This window comes from Oncorhynchus mykiss, chromosome 6 (assembly GCF_013265735.2).
Source record: "Oncorhynchus mykiss isolate Arlee chromosome 6, USDA_OmykA_1.1, whole genome shotgun sequence".
Classification (NCBI taxonomy): domain Eukaryota; kingdom Metazoa; phylum Chordata; class Actinopteri; order Salmoniformes; family Salmonidae; genus Oncorhynchus; species Oncorhynchus mykiss.
This window is the reverse complement of record NC_048570.1, coordinates 39,824,019-39,844,523: the sequence shown is the minus strand read 5'-3', so window position 1 is coordinate 39,844,523 and position 20,505 is coordinate 39,824,019. Positions and strand designations below refer to the sequence as shown.

Sequence of the window (20,505 nt, the reverse complement as noted above, 5' to 3'; positions counted from 1 at the left end):
TAGCCTTGCGGTTAAATCAAATTTATTTATATAGCCCTTCGTACATCAGCTGATATCTCAAAGTGCTGTACAGAAACCCAGCCTAAAACCCCAAACAGCAAGCAATGCAGGTGTAGAAGCACGGTTAAGAGCTTTGGGCCAGTAACCCGATAGTTCGCTGGTTCAAATCCATGAACTGACTAGAAAAAAATGATGTTTTTATGTGCCCTTAAGCAAGGCACTTAACCCTAATTGTTCTTGTAAGACTGTCTGGACAACAGTGTCTGCCGAATGACTCAAATGGAAATGCACACTAATCAAAAACAACTCAAACATCCAATGTCTTCAGCTGATGTGTTGTGTTGCCTTTTATCTGTGCCTCTATGATGATGGTGTTGTTCATGTTGTCTACTTTAGAAAGGGCTGAAGATCATCCACCATGCAGACACCTCTCTGGCCAGTTTCTGTGCCTGGCAGAAGAAACTCAACCCACTAAGTGACACACACCCTGCTCACCACGACGTGGCAGTGCTGGTCACCAGGCAAGACTGCAGCCGTACGCACATGAACACCCATACACTACACTGTACAACTGTGGATTGTGTATGACGATGCTAAGGTCCCTGTGTGTGTGTGTGTGTGTGTGTGTGTGTGTGTGTGTGTGGGTGTGTGTGTGTGGGTGTGTGAGAATTTCGACCACCAGGAAGGACATCTGTGCAGGGCTCAACGAGCCGTGTGAGACCCTTGGTCTGTCCCATCTGTCAGGGATGTGCCAGCCTCACCGTAGCTGCAACATCAATGAAGACTCAGGACTACCTGTAGCCTTCACCGTTGCACACGAGCTGGGACACAGGTTTGTGGCTGTGTGTGTGTTTATTACCCATTTCTACTTCGATCTCAGTCAAGACTGTCTAAGAATTCTTATCTAAGCCTATTGCTTCGATAGGTCAAATTCAAAAGGACCATCTCGTCTTTGTTTTCCTCAGCTTTGGGATCCACCATGATGGTCAGGGGAATGACTGTGAGCTGGACGGCAGACACCCCTTCATCATGTCCAGACAGCTAATGTACGACACCTCCCCACTTACCTGGTCCTCCTGCTCCAAAGACTACATCACACGCTTCCTAGAGTGAGTCTCTGTCTCTCTCTCTCTGTCTGCTGTCTGTCTGTCTCTCTCTCTCCCTGTCTCCCTGTCTGTCTCTCTCCCTGTCTGTCTGTCTGTCTGTCTGTCTCTTTCTCTCCCTGTCTGCTGTCTGTCTGTCTGTCTCTCTCCCTGTCTGCTGTCTGTCTGTCTCTCTCCCTGTCTGCTGTCTGTCTGTCTGTCTGTCTGTCTGTCTCTCTCTCTCTCTATCTTTCTCTCTTCCTCTCTCTCCCCTTTGTCTCACCCTCTCACCTCTGTGTAGTTTTTTGATGCTAACGTGGATGAGGTGATTCTCTCTGATTCCCTAGTCGTGGTTGGGGCTTCTGTCTGGACGACCGTCCCTCAAAGAAGGATCTGACCACCCCACTGGCCCGTCTGGGGGTCCGCTACACCACACAGCACCAGTGTCAACTACAGTACGGCCCCAATGCCACCTACTGCCACGAAATCGACGTGAGTTACACACACACACACATACACGCCACCACCACTTTCTAGTCTGGATGGGAACTTACTTAGCCCGGGTTTGTCTTCCTTCTAGAATGTGTGCCAGATCCTGTGGTGTTCAGTGAATGGGTCCTGCCGATCTAAACTGGACTCCCCCATAGATGGCACTAGCTGTGGCCCTGAGAAGGTAGGTTGAGACTGTGTATCTGTGTGTTTGTACGTGTGTGTGTTGTGGGGCACTGTTTCACTGGCAAGTTTGCGATGGTGTTTAGAATGTCCTCTCTTATGTGTGTATGTGTTCTCTCTGTCAGTGGTGTATCTCAGGGGAGTGTGTTATCATAGGGAAGCTACCGGAGACAGTGAATGGGAACTGGGGACAGTGGAGTAGCTGGTCTCACTGTTCCAGGACCTGTGGGGCCGGGGTGCAGTCTGCTCACAGGGAGTGTAACCACCCCAAGTAAGAACTGATCCCACATCTGTCTCTCGTTTCCTATCCTCGCTTATTCTCTCCTCCATCTCCTCTTCCCTCTTCTCCTTTTTCCACCTCCCCTCTTTCCATATTTGATTCAAATCTGTGGTCCTTTGTTTCCCTCAGACCAGAGTTTGGTGGGAAATACTGTACAGGCGAGAGGAGGCGTTACCATATCTGTAACACCAAACCATGCCAAAAGGCCAAACCCACCTTCAGAGAAATGCTGTGTAGTGAATTTGACACAGTGCCCTACCAGAACGAACTCTACGAGTGGGTCCCTGTGGCCAGCCTATGTAAGAGCTAAAATCATCACACACACATACCACAGTAAACACACCGAGACACACACACATATATATATATATATATATATATATATATACACAGGCCTCATCATTCCAAGAGCTGTGGTTATATGTATCTAGCAGCAGGGGGCAGCATATACATGCATTTCCAATACTATTCCAAAACTGAAAAGGGAATTAAACTTTTCAATACTTTGACTGATCCAACCCCCCCTCCCTGGTTCCATCTCTTATCTCTTCCGTGCCTTGCCCAGCGAGTCCGTGTGAGCTGCATTGTCGTCCTGTGGATGAGCATTTCTCTGAGAAGATGCTGGATGCTGTGACAGATGGAACTCCCTGCTTCATGAACAACAACTCCAGAAGCCTCTGTGTCAACGGAGTGTGCAAGGTAGTGTGGCTGGGTAAGAGAGAGAGACAGAGGGAAGGGGGGAAAGGGGAGGGTGGAAGAAAGTAGGTATTATGCTGCGTTCATAACCATGTGGGAATGTGGTAATTACCAGTTGTGAAGTCGTAAATCCAAGTTGGATGCATTCACGTTCTTTGAACTCGTTGAGAAATGCCGATTGGCTAATGGCAAACACGCCTCTTCAACCATAAACTAGAAGTACAGCTATCATGCTTGTAAACAAATGATAGTGTTTAAAACCATATTAATACTATGCTTTTTATAAATAATGTTTTGTTGTTGCATTTAACTGCTGAGGTCATTTCCTTAGTAGGTGACGTCAGAGGAGAAGTCGGCGCTCAGGGATGATAGATGAGTTTTCCACTAGTATTTACGATTTGGAGGGATTTTTTTCCCCAGTCGTATGCTCATATTTACCAATTTACGAGATGTTATGACCGCAGCATAAGTCCTGTCTCTGCAAGTAGAGAGCATTTGGGCCTGAGATAGATTTAAGATAGGGTCTATACCTGTTGGAGTTGAGAGGTAATCTGTTCGTTTTTTTCCTTCCGCCTGTGTATCTCTGTGTGTACCTGATCTGATGACCTTGAATCTTTACCTTATCCGTGTCTGTGTGTCTGTGTGTGTGCGCACGCATGCATCATTCTTGACCTGTGTGTGTAGGAGGTGGGCTGTGACTATGGTATAGACTCTAACGCTGTAGAGGATCGTTGTGGAGTGTGTCTGGGCGATGGATCCTCCTGTGAGACTGTCCAGATGACCTTTGATGGGGGGGATAGCTTCGGTGAGTCTCCTATCTCCTTCCTAAATATCTCCCTGAGGTCTCATCTCTCCTCTCATACCCCCAAAACATCTCCCACAACGTCTTCACGCACTGGTCACAGGATTGTCATTGTGTTGTTGCCATGTGGTTGTCATGGCAGCGCTCTGTATGGGAGTATACAGCTGTTCTGCTGTTTTTGGCAGCTACCCTCGGGGGGGGGGGGGGGGGGGGGGGGGGGTGTACAGTTATTTGTCTTGCTGTCTTTGGCATATTTGACTGTCTGACTCCAGTACAACTGCATTTTTGAGAGAATGACTCACTAGTGACCTCCGTGACCTCACAGCCAGAGAGAAAGATAGATTGATAGGTGTTCTCTTCAGAGCAGGACATTATTGTAGCTTACTATACTGTCCTACCAAGCAAAAAGGCAGTAACTGCTCTTATTAGGTCGAAAAATTAGTTGTTGTCATTTCCGCTACATAAAATACATGCTTAATCATGTGGACTAGTATCCTGTCTCTATTGTATTGTGTTTTGGAGAAAATGGGGGTCATATTAGCAGTAACTGCAAGAAGTTACTGTGAAACCAAGGTAAATGGAGCATTTACTGCCTTTTACCTTGGTATCATATCATTCTATTTTGAAAGTGATACAATTGAACCTGTATGACACTAACTAGCTAGCGAACATAGACTAACAATGCTACCTGCTCCCATGAGAGGAGATCCGCAATTGATACCAATTTCAATCTATTGGCCCCATAATGAATTATATTCCGAGATTTAATCTGATGGTTTCTTTGAATCAGTACCACACACACACCATTTCTAGCCAGCGACTGCCACCTAGCTAGAACTGGCACGGCCCGTCAAAAATGTCAAAAACCTACCTAGCTAGCATTAGCACAAATCAATAGATTTGTGCTACCTGCTCCCATATGAGGCTATTAGCAGTTTATACTATCTTCAATCTATTATCCTTATAATTAATATAATCCCTATCATTTTATTACGACATTCGGGGTTATTTGAATGAGTAACGTTACACCACACACGCGATCTCACGTCAGTGGGACGTGCACCCCATACTTTCAGTTACTGAGTTGTCAAAAGCCACTCACATCTACTCACATGTCCAGGGTTTCTGGACTTCTTTTAGATTCCAGTACTGAGTGATTGTCTCGGTCAGGAAAGTTCAAATCCAAAATTGTGTCCATCAGCTTTGTTGGTGGTGTATGTAATTAGTACAAGCTTTGGCATGCCAAATTTGCGCTCAATGTGTCCACTTCAGTGCCATCATTACATGAATGTGGGAAAATAACTGTTTTGCCAAAATGACTTCCACCAATCCCTGTGGCCTTGATGATTATAGTATCTATGCGGATCAAAGTTGCCATGTGAGGGTGCATTAGAATTGTACAACCGTGTCAATATTAGGTTTTATTCCTGTCAATGTCCATCCATGCAATTTGTTTTGATTTGTAAATAAAGATGCAAATTGAATAGCCTTTTTGGGAGCAGGTATGAAATGAATAGATTAACTGATTTATGACAGTGAAGATTATGATCATAATGTTTGCAAAAGATAAAATCAACATTGATTCTATCCCATATTATAGAATAAAATAACTGAAAAGGATTATGATCATATGTTGGCACACCACCAAATGTCAGTATTAATTATTATCATCCATGACAGAATAGAATCATTCCCTGATTATTTGCTCTATTTATTTTAGTTGATTGTGAGGGCCACATTCCAACAAAGATTCCTGATCTGCCCCCTTCACCTGAAGTCACCGTTTTTATTTATAATAAATCTCCAAGCAGCTGTTCCTCACATGTCACATTCAGATGTTATTCAAGCCTTGAATATATGGCGACAACTCCACTCAGCACTTTGGAGGGCCCAGTCCCCAATTGACCCCTTAGACCCGGGTTGGGTTGTGGGCCCCCCAGATAGCATATAGAATTGTGTATAATTGCATGAAATTAGCTTTAAAACCACAAACTGTTCTCTCAGCCTCATGGTAAAATGTGAACAATAGCGTTAGATGAGCTATAAAACAGCACATTTTTCTCTCTGCCCATGGCAAAAAGTGTAGAACTGCAGGACATAAGCTTTCAAACTGCAGGTAGTAGGCAGATCCATTCCAGTGCTGGCCGCATGATCCCTTCATATCTGGTAGGACAAGTCATCCAGGGCTGGGAGAAGGGAGTGAGCTTTATGTTTGGAATGCAGACCCAGATCTCAACCTTACCTCCCAGACACCCACTGTGTGTGTGTGTGTGTGTGTGTCTTCTGTGGCCTTTTACGGACACCCTCCGGCTCAGATGTATGAAACTTCAAAGGGCAGAGCTGAGATCCAAAGTAATGCTTACCCCCCCCCCCCCCCTCCTTTACCCTCACAAACAGACACACACCAACACCTCCCCCACACATCTACACACTATTAAAAACCAGAGGCCCTAACAGAGCAGTGCCCTCCCACACACACTGTTACAGACGAGAGACAGGGTTACCCCACCCCGCCACCCAAGGCACACACACACACGCCACTCTCCCACCCTCTATTAAAGATCACAGAGAGTCTGGAAGTCTGGATGTTGGTGTAACCATATAGCTGGCTGCCATGGTGGCCTCTCTGTAAGCTCTGGCCTCTCCCACGTTGCGACCTGCAACCATGATTCATTCTGTGTTTAACAGTGTATTTGTCATGCCTCTGCTTGCATTTCATTTCTTTAGCTTTGATACCATTGTAGGTTTAGGGTCCCACAGGGTTTTCAGGCTTTTGTTCCAGCCCAGCACTAACACAACTGATTCGCCTTCTTCTCCTTCCTCCTGTCACAGGCTACGTGGACGTGGGAGTGATCCCAGAGGGGGCACGTGACATTGTGGTCCAGGAAATGGAGGAGGCGGGGAACTTTCTGGCTCTGCGGGGTCAGGGGTCAGAGGAGTATTTCCTGAATGGCGAGTACATCATCCAATGGAATGGAGAGTACAAGGCAGGCGGAACTACCTTCTACTACGAACGCAGCGGAAACATGGAGAACCTTACCTCCCCTGGACCCACCAAACAACCAGTCATGATCCAGGTATACACACCATAAACACTATACACATGAAAAAATCCAGCTAGATATTGACCAGCTAGATCAGGATTCAGATATGATACACACAGCCTAACCGTTTAGTGTTTGTTTCCTGTTGTCCAGTTGCTGTACCAGGAAAAGAATCCAGGTATAAAGTATGAGTACACCATCAAGAGGAACCGCCAGACAGGAAATGAGGTCATCAAGTCGGAGTACAGGTGGAGGCATGGGGCCTGGACAGACTGCAGCACCACCTGTGGGCTAGGTGAGGGGTTGTCTTTTAAACAACTTATGATATGCTTTTTATTTCTAGTCCCTGTGTTAACTTGTCATATGTTGAGAGTTGTGGATGTTGGAATCTGGTGGTCTGGCATTATTGAGTGTCAGAGCATACAGTGTGATTATTCAGACAGAAACCTTTTGCTATATGCTAAGTGGGATGCTTGTGACGCACCAACCCCATTGAAGTTTACATTTAACAGGTTAGGGTTAGGTAAGAGTAGGGATTAAGGTCAGGGTTTAAGGTAGGGTCATCCCACGGATCCCACTTAGCATCTACCGAAACCTTTCCCTGCCTGTGTTCTGTGACGTCCAGGTGAGCAGCAGCAGCCTGTCAGGTGTTTTGAGTTGGAGGTGGGCGTGGTCGATGAGGCTTTTTGTGACCAAGAGAGCCGCCCGGAGGACCGACACCGCAAGTGCAAGAACATGGACTGCCCCGCCAGGTTCCTTAGTTTCCCGATTACTATGACGAATACTCTATAACACCTGTCTTATTTCTACTATAGTACCATGTTATTAACACTGTTACTCAGTTACACTGTTAATAACTATGGATAATCTCTCATGGGAAAAAGTAATGTACAACAATCCTTTATGTAGAATATTAAATAACGGTTATTTCTCTGAGAACTTTGAATTGTCAAGAGGCATTAAACAAGGTTGCCCTCTGTCACCATACCTATTTATTATGAACTGTTAGCTTTAAAAATCAAATGATAACATTAAGGCACTAAAAATGTATGGATTAGAGACAAAAGTATCAATGTACGCCGATGATTCAAGTGATTCTCTTGAGTCCTCAGTCTTCAACCTTGAAGGGCCTCATTGAGGACCTGGATAATTTCTCCAGTTTCTCTGGACTCAAACCCAACTATGATAAGTGTACTTACTATATTATGGGTTTTAAAAGATATAAACTTTTAAATTGCCATGTGGCCTCCCAATGAAATGGGTGGATAGTAAAGTCTATGTACTTGGTGTACATATCCAGGAAAAGTTGAGCGATCTAGCAACTAGCGAACTTAGCAAAATAGATAGAATTTTGAAACCGTGGAGAGGGAAACACCTATCCACATCTGGGAAGATTACACTGAGTTAAAACTATTAAATATTAAGGCATTAAACCTCTCTCTTAAAGTCTCCATTGTATCTAAATCCAAACTGGGTTTCAAGCAAGCTACTAAGAGAGGCCCATCCTATGTTTAAAAATATATATATATATATTGGACAAAAATGTACAAGAAGGGTATAATATTTATGAAGAACATTTTAAACAAGGACGGTAAAATGATGTCATATGTAAGGGCGTTCGTCTGTAGGAGGAAGAGAAGCGGACCAAAGCGCAGCGTGGTGGTTATTCATGTTTTACTAAATCACTACACATGAACAAACTAACAAAAACAAGAAATGTGAAAACGCAAAACAGTCCTATCCTGTGACACCAAACACAGTGACAGGAACAATCACCCACAAACACACAGTGAAACCCAGGCTACCTAAGTATGATTCTCAATCAGAGACAACTAATGACACCTGCCTCTGATTGAGAACCATACTAGGCCGAAAACATAGAAATGCCCCAAAACATAGAAAAACAAACATAGACTGCCCACCCAACTCACGCCCTGACCATACTAAATAAATACAAAACAACAGAAATAGAGGTCAGAACGTGACAGTACCCCCCCCCCCAAAGGTGCGGACTCCGGCCGCAAAACCTTGACCTATAGGGGAGGGTCTGGGTGGGCGTCTGTCCGCGGTGGCGGCTCTGGCGCGGGACGCGGACCCCACTTCACCATTGTCTTAGTCCGCCTTATTGTCCGCCTCCCTGGCTTACTCACCATGGCCACCCCTCTCAATGACCCCACTGGACAGAGGGGCTGCTCGGGACAGAGGGGCAGCTCGGGACAGAGGTGAAGCAGCTGCTCGGGACAGAGGGACAACTGCTCGGGACAGAGGGGCGATAGCAGCTCGGGACAGAGGGGCGATAGCAGCTCGGGACAGAGGGGCGATAGCTGCTCGGGACAGAGGGGCAGCTGCTCGGGACAGAGGGGCAGCTGCTCGGGACAGAGGGGCAGCTGCTCGGGACAGAGGGGCAGCTGCTCGGGACAGAGGGGCAGCTGCTCGGGACAGAGGGGCAGCTGCTCGGGACAGAGGGGCAGCTGCTCGGGACAGAGGGACAGCTGCTCGGGACAGAGGGACAGCTGCTCGGGACAGAGGGACAGCTGCTCGGGACAGAGGGACAGCTGCTCGGGACAGAGGGGCGGCAGCAGCTTGGGACAGAGGGGCGACAGCTGCTCTGGACAGAGGGGCAGCTGCTCGGGCGGCCCCTGGCTGACTGACGGCACTGGCGGCCCCTGGCTTACTGGCGGCCCCTGGCTGACTGGCGGCACTGGCGGCCCCTGGCTTACTGGCGGCCCCTGGCTTACTGGCGGCGCTGGCGGCCCCTGGCTGACTGGCGGCGCTGGCGGCCCCTGGCTGACTGGCGGCACTGGCGGCCCCTGGCTGACTGGCGGCACTGGCGGCCCCTGGCTGACTGGCGGCACTGGCGGCCCCTGGCTGACTGGCGGCACTGGCGGCCCCTGGCTGACTGGCGGCACTGGCGGCCCCTGGCTGACGGGCGGCACTGGCGGCCCCTGGCTGACGGGCGGCACTGGCGGCTCCTGGCAGACGGGCGGCACTGGCGGCTCCTGGCAGACGGGCGGCACTGGCGGCTCCTGGCAGACGGGCGGCACTGGCGGCTCCTGGCAGACGGGCGGCACTGGCGGCTCCTGGCAGACGGGCGGCACTGGCGGCTCCTGGCAGACGGGCGGCGCTGGGCAGACGGGCAGCACTGGCGGCGCTGGGCAGACGGGCAGCACTGGCGGCGCTGGGCAGACGGGCGGCACTGGGCAGACGGGCGGCACTGGCGGCGCTGGGCAGACGGGCGGCGTTGGCGGCGCTGGGCTGACGAGCGGCACTGGCGGCGCTGGAGAGGAGGAAGGCTCTGGAAGCGCCGGACTGAGTAGCTCTCGTAGCGCCGAACAGGCGGGAGACTCCGGCAGCGCTGGAGAGGAGGAAGGCTCTGGTAGCGCCGGAGAGGCGGGAGACTCCGGCAGCGCTGGAGAGGAGAGAGCCCCTGCAAGGATGGGCCGGAGAGACAGCCTGGTACGGGGAGCTGCCACCGGAGGGCTGGTGCGTGGAGGTGGTGACGGATAGACCGGGCCGTGCAGGCGCACTGGAGCTCTTGAGCACCGAGCCTGCCCAACCTTACCCGGTTGAATGGTCCCGGTCGCCCTGCCAGTGCGGCGAGGTGGAATAGCCCGCACTGGGCTATGCAGGCGAACCGGGGACACCGTGCGCAAGGCTGGTGCCATGTAAGCCGGCCCAAGGAGACGCACTGGAGACCAGATGCGTAGAGCCGGCTTCATGGCACTTGGCTCGATGCCCACTCTAGCCCGGCCGATACGCGGAGCTGGAATGTACCGCACCGGGCTGTGCACCCGCACTGGGGACACCGTGCGCTCCACAGCATAACACGGTGCCTGCCCGGTCTCTCTAGCCCCCCGGTAACCACAGGAAGTTGGCTCAGGTCTCCTACCTGGCGTAGCCATACTCCCTGTTAGCCCCCCCCCAATAAATTTTTGGGGCTGACTCCCGGGCTTCCTTGCCAACCGAGTTCCCTCATATCGCCGGCTCCTCTCTCCGGCTGCCTCTGCTCTCCTCGCTGCCTCCACCTGTTCCCATGGAAGGCGATCCTTTCCCGCCAGGATCTCCTCCCATGTGTAGCAACCCTTGCCGTCCAACATATCATCCCAAGTCCATTCCTCCTTGTGCCGCTGTTGCCCGTTACCACGCCGCTTGGTTCTGTTGCGGTGGGTGATTCTGTAAGGGCGTTCGTCTGTAGGAGGAAGAGAAGCGGACCAAAGCGCAGCGTGGTGGTTATTCATGTTTTACTAAATCACTACACATGAACAAACTAACAAAAACAAGAAATGTGAAAACGCAAAACAGTCCTATCCTGTGACACCAAACACAGTGACAGGAACAATCACCCACAAACACACAGTGAAACCCAGGCTACCTAAGTATGATTCTCAATCAGAGACAACTAATGACACCTGCCTCTGATTGAGAACCATACTAGGCCGAAAACATAGAAATGCCCCAAAACATAGAAAAACAAACATAGACTGCCCACCCAACTCACGCCCTGACCATACTAAATAAATACAAAACAACAGAAATAGAGGTCAGAACGTGACATCATACAAGCAACTAACAACAGTGTATAGATGTGTATGCTCCATACATTATAATCAACTCATCTACATAGCTTGCCCTTTGGGTTTTAGGCTGAGTTTCTGTATAAACACTGTGACATCTGCTGATGTAAAAAGGGCTTTATAAATACATTTGATTGATTGGTAGCTGCTCTGCCACAAAATTGGAAGAGACCGTTACTTAAAGAAGGAATTAAATAATTTGTCTCACTGACACCCATAAAAAAATCATAAATGGCTAAAAATGATTAGCATAAATCACTTAAAGTCAAAAGGTTTAACAGCAATGCTGTATAACATTCAAGTTAGTTGGGAACAGGTCTTTGATGTTCTCATACCTTGGCAACAGGTCTATGAAGATGACATATAAATCGACAATTGACACAATTCCATTTGTTTTAATTTACGCTATTATATAAAATACTTGCTACAAAAATAATGTTCAATATATGGGGCATTGAACAGTCAGCCTTGTGCAGACTCTGCAGAGTCAGGTCCAGGCATGGTTGTTATGTCATAATATCAGGGTTCAGATCAACATTGTTACGGGATCCGAAAAACCACGATCCGTCAATGGGAAATGTCATTATACTCTTGGGTAAAGTATTTATTTTTAGGGCAATATTAGTAGAAATGCTACAAATAGGGAGGTTCAGTACCCTAATAAGACGACATAGTAAAATGGAGGAATGTATTAAAAATGAAATAACAAAATGACATTATACTGGGAAAGATGGGTTCGTCTGTGGACATCGGGAGGGTTGGAGTTAAAATCAGAATGAATGGTGGATTGGTCGCTGTGGGTGAAAATCCAGTACTTGAAGAAATAAGAAATTAGGAATATATGTATAATTATTTAACTACAGGTACGCGAAAATAGCTGTAAGTAGCAGTAGAAGTTTTGTTGTCCGTTAGTTTACTCCAATCAGGGTAGGGGTGGTAGGGTTGGAGGGGAGTATAAATAAAACATTTAAATAAAAAATTAAGAAATTATGCAAACAATTAAACTGACGGAACCCACAATCTATCTGCAATATTAATGCTGATCTCAAATAAATACAGTTAAAAAGCGCTGTAACTCAACAGGTGTTATTAGTGTCTGTTATGACTGTTGGCCCTGTTGTTTTTGACACCTATTCATTTCCGAAGCAAATCAGACCAACACAAATTTGTTCAGGGCCCTTATCTCACACTCTCTCCCCTCTCCCCCTGTGTAGGTGGTGGGTGGGGGGCTGGCAGCTATGCTCTGCCACCTGTGGTTCGGGAGGGGTGAGGAAGCGCACAGTGCTGTGTGTGCGCACGGTGGCCGGGGAGGAGAGGGTGCTCCACCCTGGGGACTGTAAACAGCTGCTCAAACCCAAACCTGTAGTTCCCTGCAACAGAGACCAGCTCTGTGGACCCGACTGGGCCGCGGGCAACTGGAGCATGGTACTATTCTCTTCTTCTCCTTTCTCTACCATTCTCTGCCACTCTCTTTATCTTGTTCTGTTAATAACCTAATTAATCTCTCACTCGTTGTTCTGTTAATAACCTATTTAATCTCTCTCTCTCCTTGTTCTGTTAATAACCTATTTAATCTCTCTCTCCCTGTTCTGTTAATAACCTATTTAATCTCTCTCTCCTTGTTCTGTTAATAACCTATTTAATCTCTCTCTCCCTGTTCTGTTAATAACCTATTTAATCTATCTCTCCTTGTTCTGTTAATAACCTATTTAATCTCTCTCTCCCTCCTTGTTCTGTTAATAACCTATTTAATCTCTCTCCTTGTTCTGTTAATGACCTATTTAATCTCTCTATCCTTGTTCTGTTAATAACCTATTTAATCTCTCTCCTTGTTCTGTTAATAACCTATTTAATCTCTCTCTCCTTGTTCTGTTAATAACCTATTTAATCTCTCTCTCTCCTTGTTCTGTTAATAACCTATTTAATCTCTCTCTCCTTGTTCTGTTAATAACCTATTTAATCTCTCTCTCTCTCCTTGTTCTGTTAATAACCTATTTAGTCTGTCTCTCCTTGTTGTGTTAATAACCTATTTAATTTCTCTCTCTCTCCTTGTTTTGTTAATAACCTATTTAGTCTCTCTCTCTCCTTTTTGTGTTAATAACCTATTTAGTCTCTCTCTCTCCTTGTTGTGTTAATAACCTATTTAGTCTTTCTCTCTCTCCTTGTTGTGTTAATAACCTAAATAATCTCTCTCTCTCAGTGCCCAGTGACATGTGGTGGTAGTGTGCGCACCCGGACGGTCACCTGCCTGACCGCACCCCCAAAAAAGTGTGACATCAAAACCATGCCTCGCTCCAAGTCGCTGTGTGCCCTGCAGAGCTGCCCAAGCGCAGGCCTCCGACGGCGCCCGGGACCACCCCCTAAATACCGACGTTTCTACCTGCCCAAGAGACACCCAACCAGGCAGCCAGTTACACACACCTGGGGCCCCAAAAGCACCAGCAACGCTACACCCGGGACCAGCACTGTTACAGTGACTGAGAGAACTGCAACCCCCATCACCACCTCTACCACCAAGCCCCTCCCACGGTCCTCCACAGCCACTGATATCATTGACGTCGATGACCATGTGGTGAAGAATGGGCATGTGGAGGACAAGGACGGGGCATTTATTACGACCAGTCCTACTGACACGGAGAACAGGGAGAGGGACATGAGAGAGAAAGAAGAGGAGGATGAGAAAAAGGAGGAGGGGAGTGCAGCTGATTTGGTGTTTCCAGACGTGGGGGTTACGTACACCCCGGGGAATGACTATGTAGTGGAGGATGTGACTGCAGAAGAGGAGGGGCTTACAGATCTGGACATTTTTACCACGGAATCCTCTCTCAGGACCCCCATCCAATCACCGCCCACCGTGACCACCGCCAGGTTACACCCTACATCCACACCACACATACCACACACAAGTGTCCCAACATCACGTACAACCCAACACACAACCAGAGTACCCCTCACTACCTCCCCCTCAACGCCACAAACCAGCACTGCACACTGGGCTATGAACACCAGCCACTACACACTCACTCCCCCCAACACCACCCCTTCTATCAAACCTTTCACCAAACAGACAACCAGGGTGCCCCACACCACCCCTATACCCCGGGCACACACAGCGGAGATGAGGAGTACACTTATAGCACCTTACGACACTACACAAGGACTGTATCCCAATACAGAAGGCATTTTCCACACTAGCGATGCCCTGTACTTCAGCAGCCCAACCCCAGAGTCCCCCGGCCCCACTGTGAGGATCATTAAATGGAAGAAGCCCATTAAGACCCCCAAGAGTGGCAGCGCTGAGCCCCGTTCTAAAAAGCCAGGCCCACATTCAAAGGGCAAAGGTCAGGAGCAGAGACCAGGAAGTCCCGTAGTGACCTTCGCCAGTGATTATGGCTACCTGAACGCCCAAGAGCCAATCAGCATGGAGGTGTTCTGGTTGGTGGGTAATTGGAGCGAGGTGAGTACAGACGAAAATAACCCTCTGTGTTTATGAGCTTGTTGATGACCCTATAGGCCAGGGTTGGACAACTTTGATGGGGATGGGGGTCACAAAAAAAATCTGAACTCGTCATGAGGGGCCGCAGTTGCTGGTGGATCTGCGTACCCACGCCCATACCATAGTTAATTTTGTGCAAATCTACACATTTTGCCCTGGGCTGTAGAGAAAATGTTTGCAGTTTTAAAGCAAGTTTGCTGCAATTCTACACATTTTTACATGGGGCGGAAAGAAGATTTTGCAATTGTATAACAAATTTCATGCAATTCTAAACATTTTGCTATAGGTTGCCATTTTAAATATGATATCTGAGTGAAACTGGCTAATAAAATCAACGGGGGCCCCCCGGCCGGTAATTCGACCATGATAACAAGTTTAGATAGCTGTCCACTAAACTAACTTAGCAATCTAAAAAATATTTAGTTGACATGGGCTAATTGACTGACTGCCAGTGACCGGCAATAATAAGAGAAAAAATGCTGACACGTTTCTAAATGGCACCTTAAGTATTCTACTATTCTAACTCACAACAGTAAGTTGAGACACCGACTGAGTTGCTACATTTGTTTTATTTGTATAATTGATTTATTTCTGGGGGTGTGGGAATTGACCCGAAGGCCTTCAAAGGGTGGGTGGACCGCCAGTTGCCCATCCCTGCTATAATCATACAATGCATTTTGGTTATTAGAATCACTGATGTAACAATCAACACCCTTGTAGTGAATAATCCCAAGGCAGAAATGTTTCTATGCCGTACTACATACTTTCCGTCTTCCTCTCTCACCTGTTGTCTGGGCCAGTGCTCAACGTCGTGTGGCCTGGGGGCAGTGTGGAGGCCAGTGATGTGTAGCTCCCAGCAGGAATCGGACTGTGCCAACCTGAAGAGACCAGAACCAGCTCGCACCTGCCACCTGCGCCCCTGTGCCACCTGGCTGAGTGGCGACTGGAGCAAGGTCAGTAGCCTGGATACACTGTACCTGGCTGTCTCTGCTTTTCTATAGCTCATCTAATAATAATATGCCATTTAGCAGACGCTTTTATCCAAAGCGGCTTAGTCATGTGTGCATACATTTTACATATGGCTGGTCCCGGGCAGTTTTACCCACAATCCTGTGGGTAACTTTTCTACAAGTTTCTACAACTTACCTTGTGAAACTACGCAAGCACAGCAACACGTCAGCTACAGCAGAAGCAAGTGTATTAGTGACATTATTGAATAGCCATATGAAATGTGTATTAGTGACATTATTGAATAGCCATATGAAATGTGTATTAGTGACATTATTGAATAGCCATATGAAATGCGATGTCCTTTACATGCCGAGGCGAGGACCACTCTAAAATAAAAACCTACAAATCACATAATAAGAAGAACAGATAAGGTATTATACTGACTCTCTCCCTCTTTCTCTCTCTCCCTCTCTTTCTCTCTCTCCCTCTCTCTCTCTCTCTCTCTCCCTCTCTCTCTCTCTGTAGTGTCCGAAGGGGTGTGAGGTGGCGGGGAGGAGGCAGCGTGAGGTGCAGTGTGTGGACGAGCAGAAGGGGCGTCCACTGAGACCGTTCCACTGCCAAGTCCTGTCCTCCAGGCCGCCCAGCACACTGTCCTGTCGTCTCCAACCCTGCCAGCCCTGGAGAACCTCCCCCTGGGGACAGGTACATATACACACACACAGACACAGACACAGACACACATATATTGACACATGCTGACTGGCTTTGGTCCATATGCTATTTTCTAGTATTAATGAGAGTAAATGAGTTTGAATATGATTGTAGATATGAACTCCTTTCATCGCCAGTGCTCACGTAGCTGTAGTGGTGGATTGAGGGAGCGGCTGGTATACTGCCCTGAGCCGCAGCGCTGTACCGCCACCCAGAGGCCAAACGACACAGAGACCTGCAACCTGCAGCCCTGCAGCTACTGGGACCCACAGGACTGGGAGGAGGTAAAGGTTCCCGGGGAACATATTTACTTACAGTTCATGACTTGCAGCATATTTATTTCCCTACAGTATGTGCAGACTCTGTGACTGTTGCATGTTCAGAGTGTGCGTTGCATGGTGCGGATTTGTCAGTGGGGACTAGTGTGCCTGTGTGTGTTAGTAATGTCGGTGGTCTTCTGTGTGTGTGTCAGTGCTCTGTGAGTTGTGGTGAGGGGTTGCAGCATCGTGTGGTGCGGTGTGTTGTTGAGGACTCCGACTCTGTGGAGGACAGTCTGTGTGAGCCGAGCAGCAGGCCTGACACACTCAGGAAATGCCACATGCAGGAGTGTCAGACTAACACCGGTAAGACAAACACCCATCCCTCCCTGTTGGCTATTTAGAAAGGATGTTTCACCATAAGATAAAGAAATAGTTCCTACTGAAGCGATATTTGTTTGAGATGTATGCTGTTGATCGACGTACTGTATATTGCAGTTGAACTAAGACAGTGGTCTGTCCTGTCCTCTCCTGCGTTGTGATTGTGTAGGTCCGTTGTGTAGGAAGAACAGCATGTCGTCTCGGTTCTGTGACAAGCTGAAGCTGCTGGGCCGATGCTCCCTCAGGTCCATCCAGAAACAGTGCTGTATCACCTGTAGAGGGTAACTCTGACACGCACTACCTGCCTCATGGACCTCAAACGCATACATACAGGGCATCCACACTGCGATCCTATTGGTGGATCTCATCTCTAGTGCAATCAACTGCCAACAGCCTTTTCTTCTTCCTCATCATCATCATAACATCCGCAGACCGTTACCTATATGGGGTGGGAATTCGAGAAGCTAAAGTACTGTATATTGCTGCTGTATGCAGTTGGTCTGAGCCTTGCACCTTCCCAGCTCATACTGTGTAACCCAGGGTATCGGGCCTCCAACAGCCTCGAAAGACTTAGTTATGTGAACTTCTCACCCATGTCCCACCTGCTTTCCAATACGGTTGAATGTCAAGTCAGAATGTCAAGCTGTGTAAAATCCTGTTTGGCATGCATTTTGTTTTCTATTCCAAGTTCCCCCACTAATACAGAAGTGATGGTGACAGCCAGTAACACCCCCTTTCAGCTGGTATTTACCTGGTATTTACACATAAATTATGTGGTGACAATGGGTCTTTTCTGGCGCTTACTTTAATGGTGCTGGATTTAATGAATCCCCCAGAACATGAATTATTAATGATAAGGTAACTATTATGTAATGAACATTTTACTATGACACTTCTAAGAAAATACTTGGTAAATAGTAGACTGTACAATAAAGATTCATGTTTTTAATTGTAGTGTTTTTTGTTGTTTTGTTATTGTGTTTTTATTGCTCTTGTTCTCAGAGCTCTCGGGGGTACTGTGGCTCTGGACAGTTGTTTCCCTTAAGCACAGATCTGGAATCAGCTTACGCACCTCAAATGCTAACTTTAACATTAAGGGGAATTCATACACCTGACCAGGGGTAACTTCCTCCTACTCTGGTGCTGTGTGTCTATTCTGTGGTGCTCCTCCCCTTTATTAGGCGGGCCAATGAGAACGAGGCGTTGCAGGTCATCCCTCTCAGGCCTCAGTTAAGATGGCCACTGTGTTGATATGATAGTGTACAGATGCTATCGTCTTCATAAAAAGCCTTCAGCAATAAATGCAATGATGAAAGAAGCATGCGGGCGTGACTCATTTTTGCTTTGAATGTCCAACGAGATTGTATCATCACTTTGCACTGTTATTCCCCTGCAGTACATCCTCAGTAGGTGTTAGTTCAGATGACAACGCAGCCTTTAACGTGAGTGTAGTGGGAAATGTTTTTTTTGTAGGAGGAAATGAAGAGAAGGAAGACATGGTGGTAATATCCTCAAACAGTCGGCAATTAACACTCTTACCAGCTACTCTTCTCAACCAAAACTGGCTTCATACTTGGTAACGTAAGCAGATACTTTATAGGACATGGCTCCTCCCCTCTTCTGTTTCACTGAGGTGTTTTGTGGCGCTGCACATTTTCTAGTATAATTTACTGCAATGACTTTGCATGCTAAAAAGGAGTGGTTAAAGAGGCAAATCAGAAGTTGCCACGTCAGTCTTTGAACTTCTACATTCATGATATGTACCCCTTGATTCTTGAAGAATATAACTTGTAAATGCCCCGGGAGCTCAGTTCAACTGTCGCACCCCATCAGAACCCAAAATATATATATTTTTTTGTTTTTTTAACTCCAATGTTTGTAAACAAAGTAAATGTAAACAAACACTGTATAGCCTCAAAACATGCTATGTCTACCAATTTGAGAGTGGTTACATTTCTCAAGCCCCATCCCTTTTTACTGGCACGGGGACGGATTGCTGCTTTAATGTAATGGAATTGGGACCGAAGCTGTCATTCATCTGAAAAAGTGCAATTGGGACTCAGCTGAATATAGTATGTGCACTTGACTATGTAAATGCCTTCCGCTTGGTCTACATGCTGTAGCATGACATTGGATAGGACCGATTTACCACACGTCTTTAGAGAAAAAAGTAACACACCCAGCACTGATGTGGAGCACGTACTCAGCTCAGCCCCACCACACATGGCCTATGACAGTGGAGAGGTGAGGGGTGAACATTCGCAGCGGGTGATTAGCTACTAGCTGTATAACACTCAGCACTGTAGTGCCAGCTTGTGTTTCAGGGATCATGTTGAACTGGCCCAGATAACCTGGGAAACTGCTCTCTGCTGCTGACACACACACACGCGCACACAAATTAGTCAGCAGTAATGGAACACCGGCCCAATGTGGAGCACAGTGTTGTGTGTGTGTGTGTGTGTGGTGGGTGAGTGAGAGGAGTTTTATTCCAAAATGCTATATATCCATTTTCAGAAAAATTGGTGAAAGAGATTGCTGTGTTTTTTCGTTATCTAATCATGGCATGAGGCTGTTCAACGACATATGTATTTGTTCCTAAAGTTATGACTTGATTCAATACATTAAGATGAGATCTGTAAAACATGTACATTTTGATATTTTAGTCATTTAGCAGATGCTCTTGTCCAGAGCAAACTTAATATGCATTCATCTTAAGAAAGCTAGGTGAGATAACCACATATCACAGTCAAACATACAGGATACGGACATTACATTCCAGCTCATCATGTATAGCGTTTTGCGAAAGAAAATCCAAATCTGAGAACAGTAATATTGTACACACACGCATGAAGGTACCCAGCAATCATTCCTGATGAAAAAGAAATGTGTGGCTATAGCATTTATAGCACTTTAGGAGTAAACTCTTCATGTGTGATTAGGCCTACTACCTAACCACGTCTCTCTTACTGACGTCATGCCATAGTTCATTGTCTAATTGATGTTGGCTCAGTAGGCTAGTAATTGCAAAATGGAAATAAACTCTGTCTGTTTTCCTTTTAACCTTAATTACACTTTAGCACTCCAAGCGAATACGAGAACCATCTTAAAAGCCTAGTCCTGACCTGCAAAATGTATTTGTGCCATTTAGTCCAGGACTAGGCTTAATCTGGCTGTGGGAACCAGCCCGTTATGGTTAGATATTGTCTTTAGTTTGTAGACTTATCATCTTTTGTGCATTATTACTGCACATCATACCTCATTTTCAGTAAATAATATTATCCTATCTTGGCCTGTCCATTTTAGTTCTGATGATGCGATTCATGTTTGGGGTCTGTGTTAATGTTACTGCGTCATTACCTCTTGTTACCCGAGGTAATGACCACTACCGCTCGTTACAGGTGAGCGGATCCAGTTTTTGACCTGTAAATAAACTCCTTTGGCCTGCTGCAACCGACCCGTGGGCGGCGGCCATGCTGATAATGTAAGTGTCCCATCCTGGATGTGAGAGAACATGGCAAGCATCTATCGCTCAGCATAAGACCGGGACCTCATTTGGGTT

General features: G+C 47.1%; 1 protein-coding gene across 1 annotated transcript in view; it reads left to right on the top strand.

Moving 5' to 3' along the window:
- LOC110525932 (A disintegrin and metalloproteinase with thrombospondin motifs 12) overlaps positions 1 to 18,264 on the top strand; it is a 51,692-nt gene extending 33,428 nt beyond the window's left edge. The window contains exons 7-25 of the mRNA XM_021606454.2: positions 397 to 521; positions 683 to 832; positions 966 to 1,109; positions 1,430 to 1,574; positions 1,663 to 1,755; positions 1,880 to 2,025; positions 2,164 to 2,333; positions 2,600 to 2,733; positions 3,415 to 3,535; positions 6,365 to 6,609; positions 6,730 to 6,871; positions 7,202 to 7,328; positions 12,365 to 12,575; positions 13,351 to 14,607; positions 15,447 to 15,599; positions 16,123 to 16,299; positions 16,446 to 16,592; positions 16,781 to 16,931; positions 17,116 to 18,264. Of these exons, the coding sequence (XP_021462129.1) occupies positions 397 to 521; positions 683 to 832; positions 966 to 1,109; positions 1,430 to 1,574; positions 1,663 to 1,755; positions 1,880 to 2,025; positions 2,164 to 2,333; positions 2,600 to 2,733; positions 3,415 to 3,535; positions 6,365 to 6,609; positions 6,730 to 6,871; positions 7,202 to 7,328; positions 12,365 to 12,575; positions 13,351 to 14,607; positions 15,447 to 15,599; positions 16,123 to 16,299; positions 16,446 to 16,592; positions 16,781 to 16,931; positions 17,116 to 17,231 (3,954 nt within the window). The 3' untranslated portion in view covers positions 17,232 to 18,264. The remainder of the gene's footprint in view (positions 1 to 396; positions 522 to 682; positions 833 to 965; positions 1,110 to 1,429; positions 1,575 to 1,662; positions 1,756 to 1,879; positions 2,026 to 2,163; positions 2,334 to 2,599; positions 2,734 to 3,414; positions 3,536 to 6,364; positions 6,610 to 6,729; positions 6,872 to 7,201; positions 7,329 to 12,364; positions 12,576 to 13,350; positions 14,608 to 15,446; positions 15,600 to 16,122; positions 16,300 to 16,445; positions 16,593 to 16,780; positions 16,932 to 17,115) is intronic.
- The last annotated feature ends 2,241 nt before the right edge of the window (positions 18,265 to 20,505 follow it).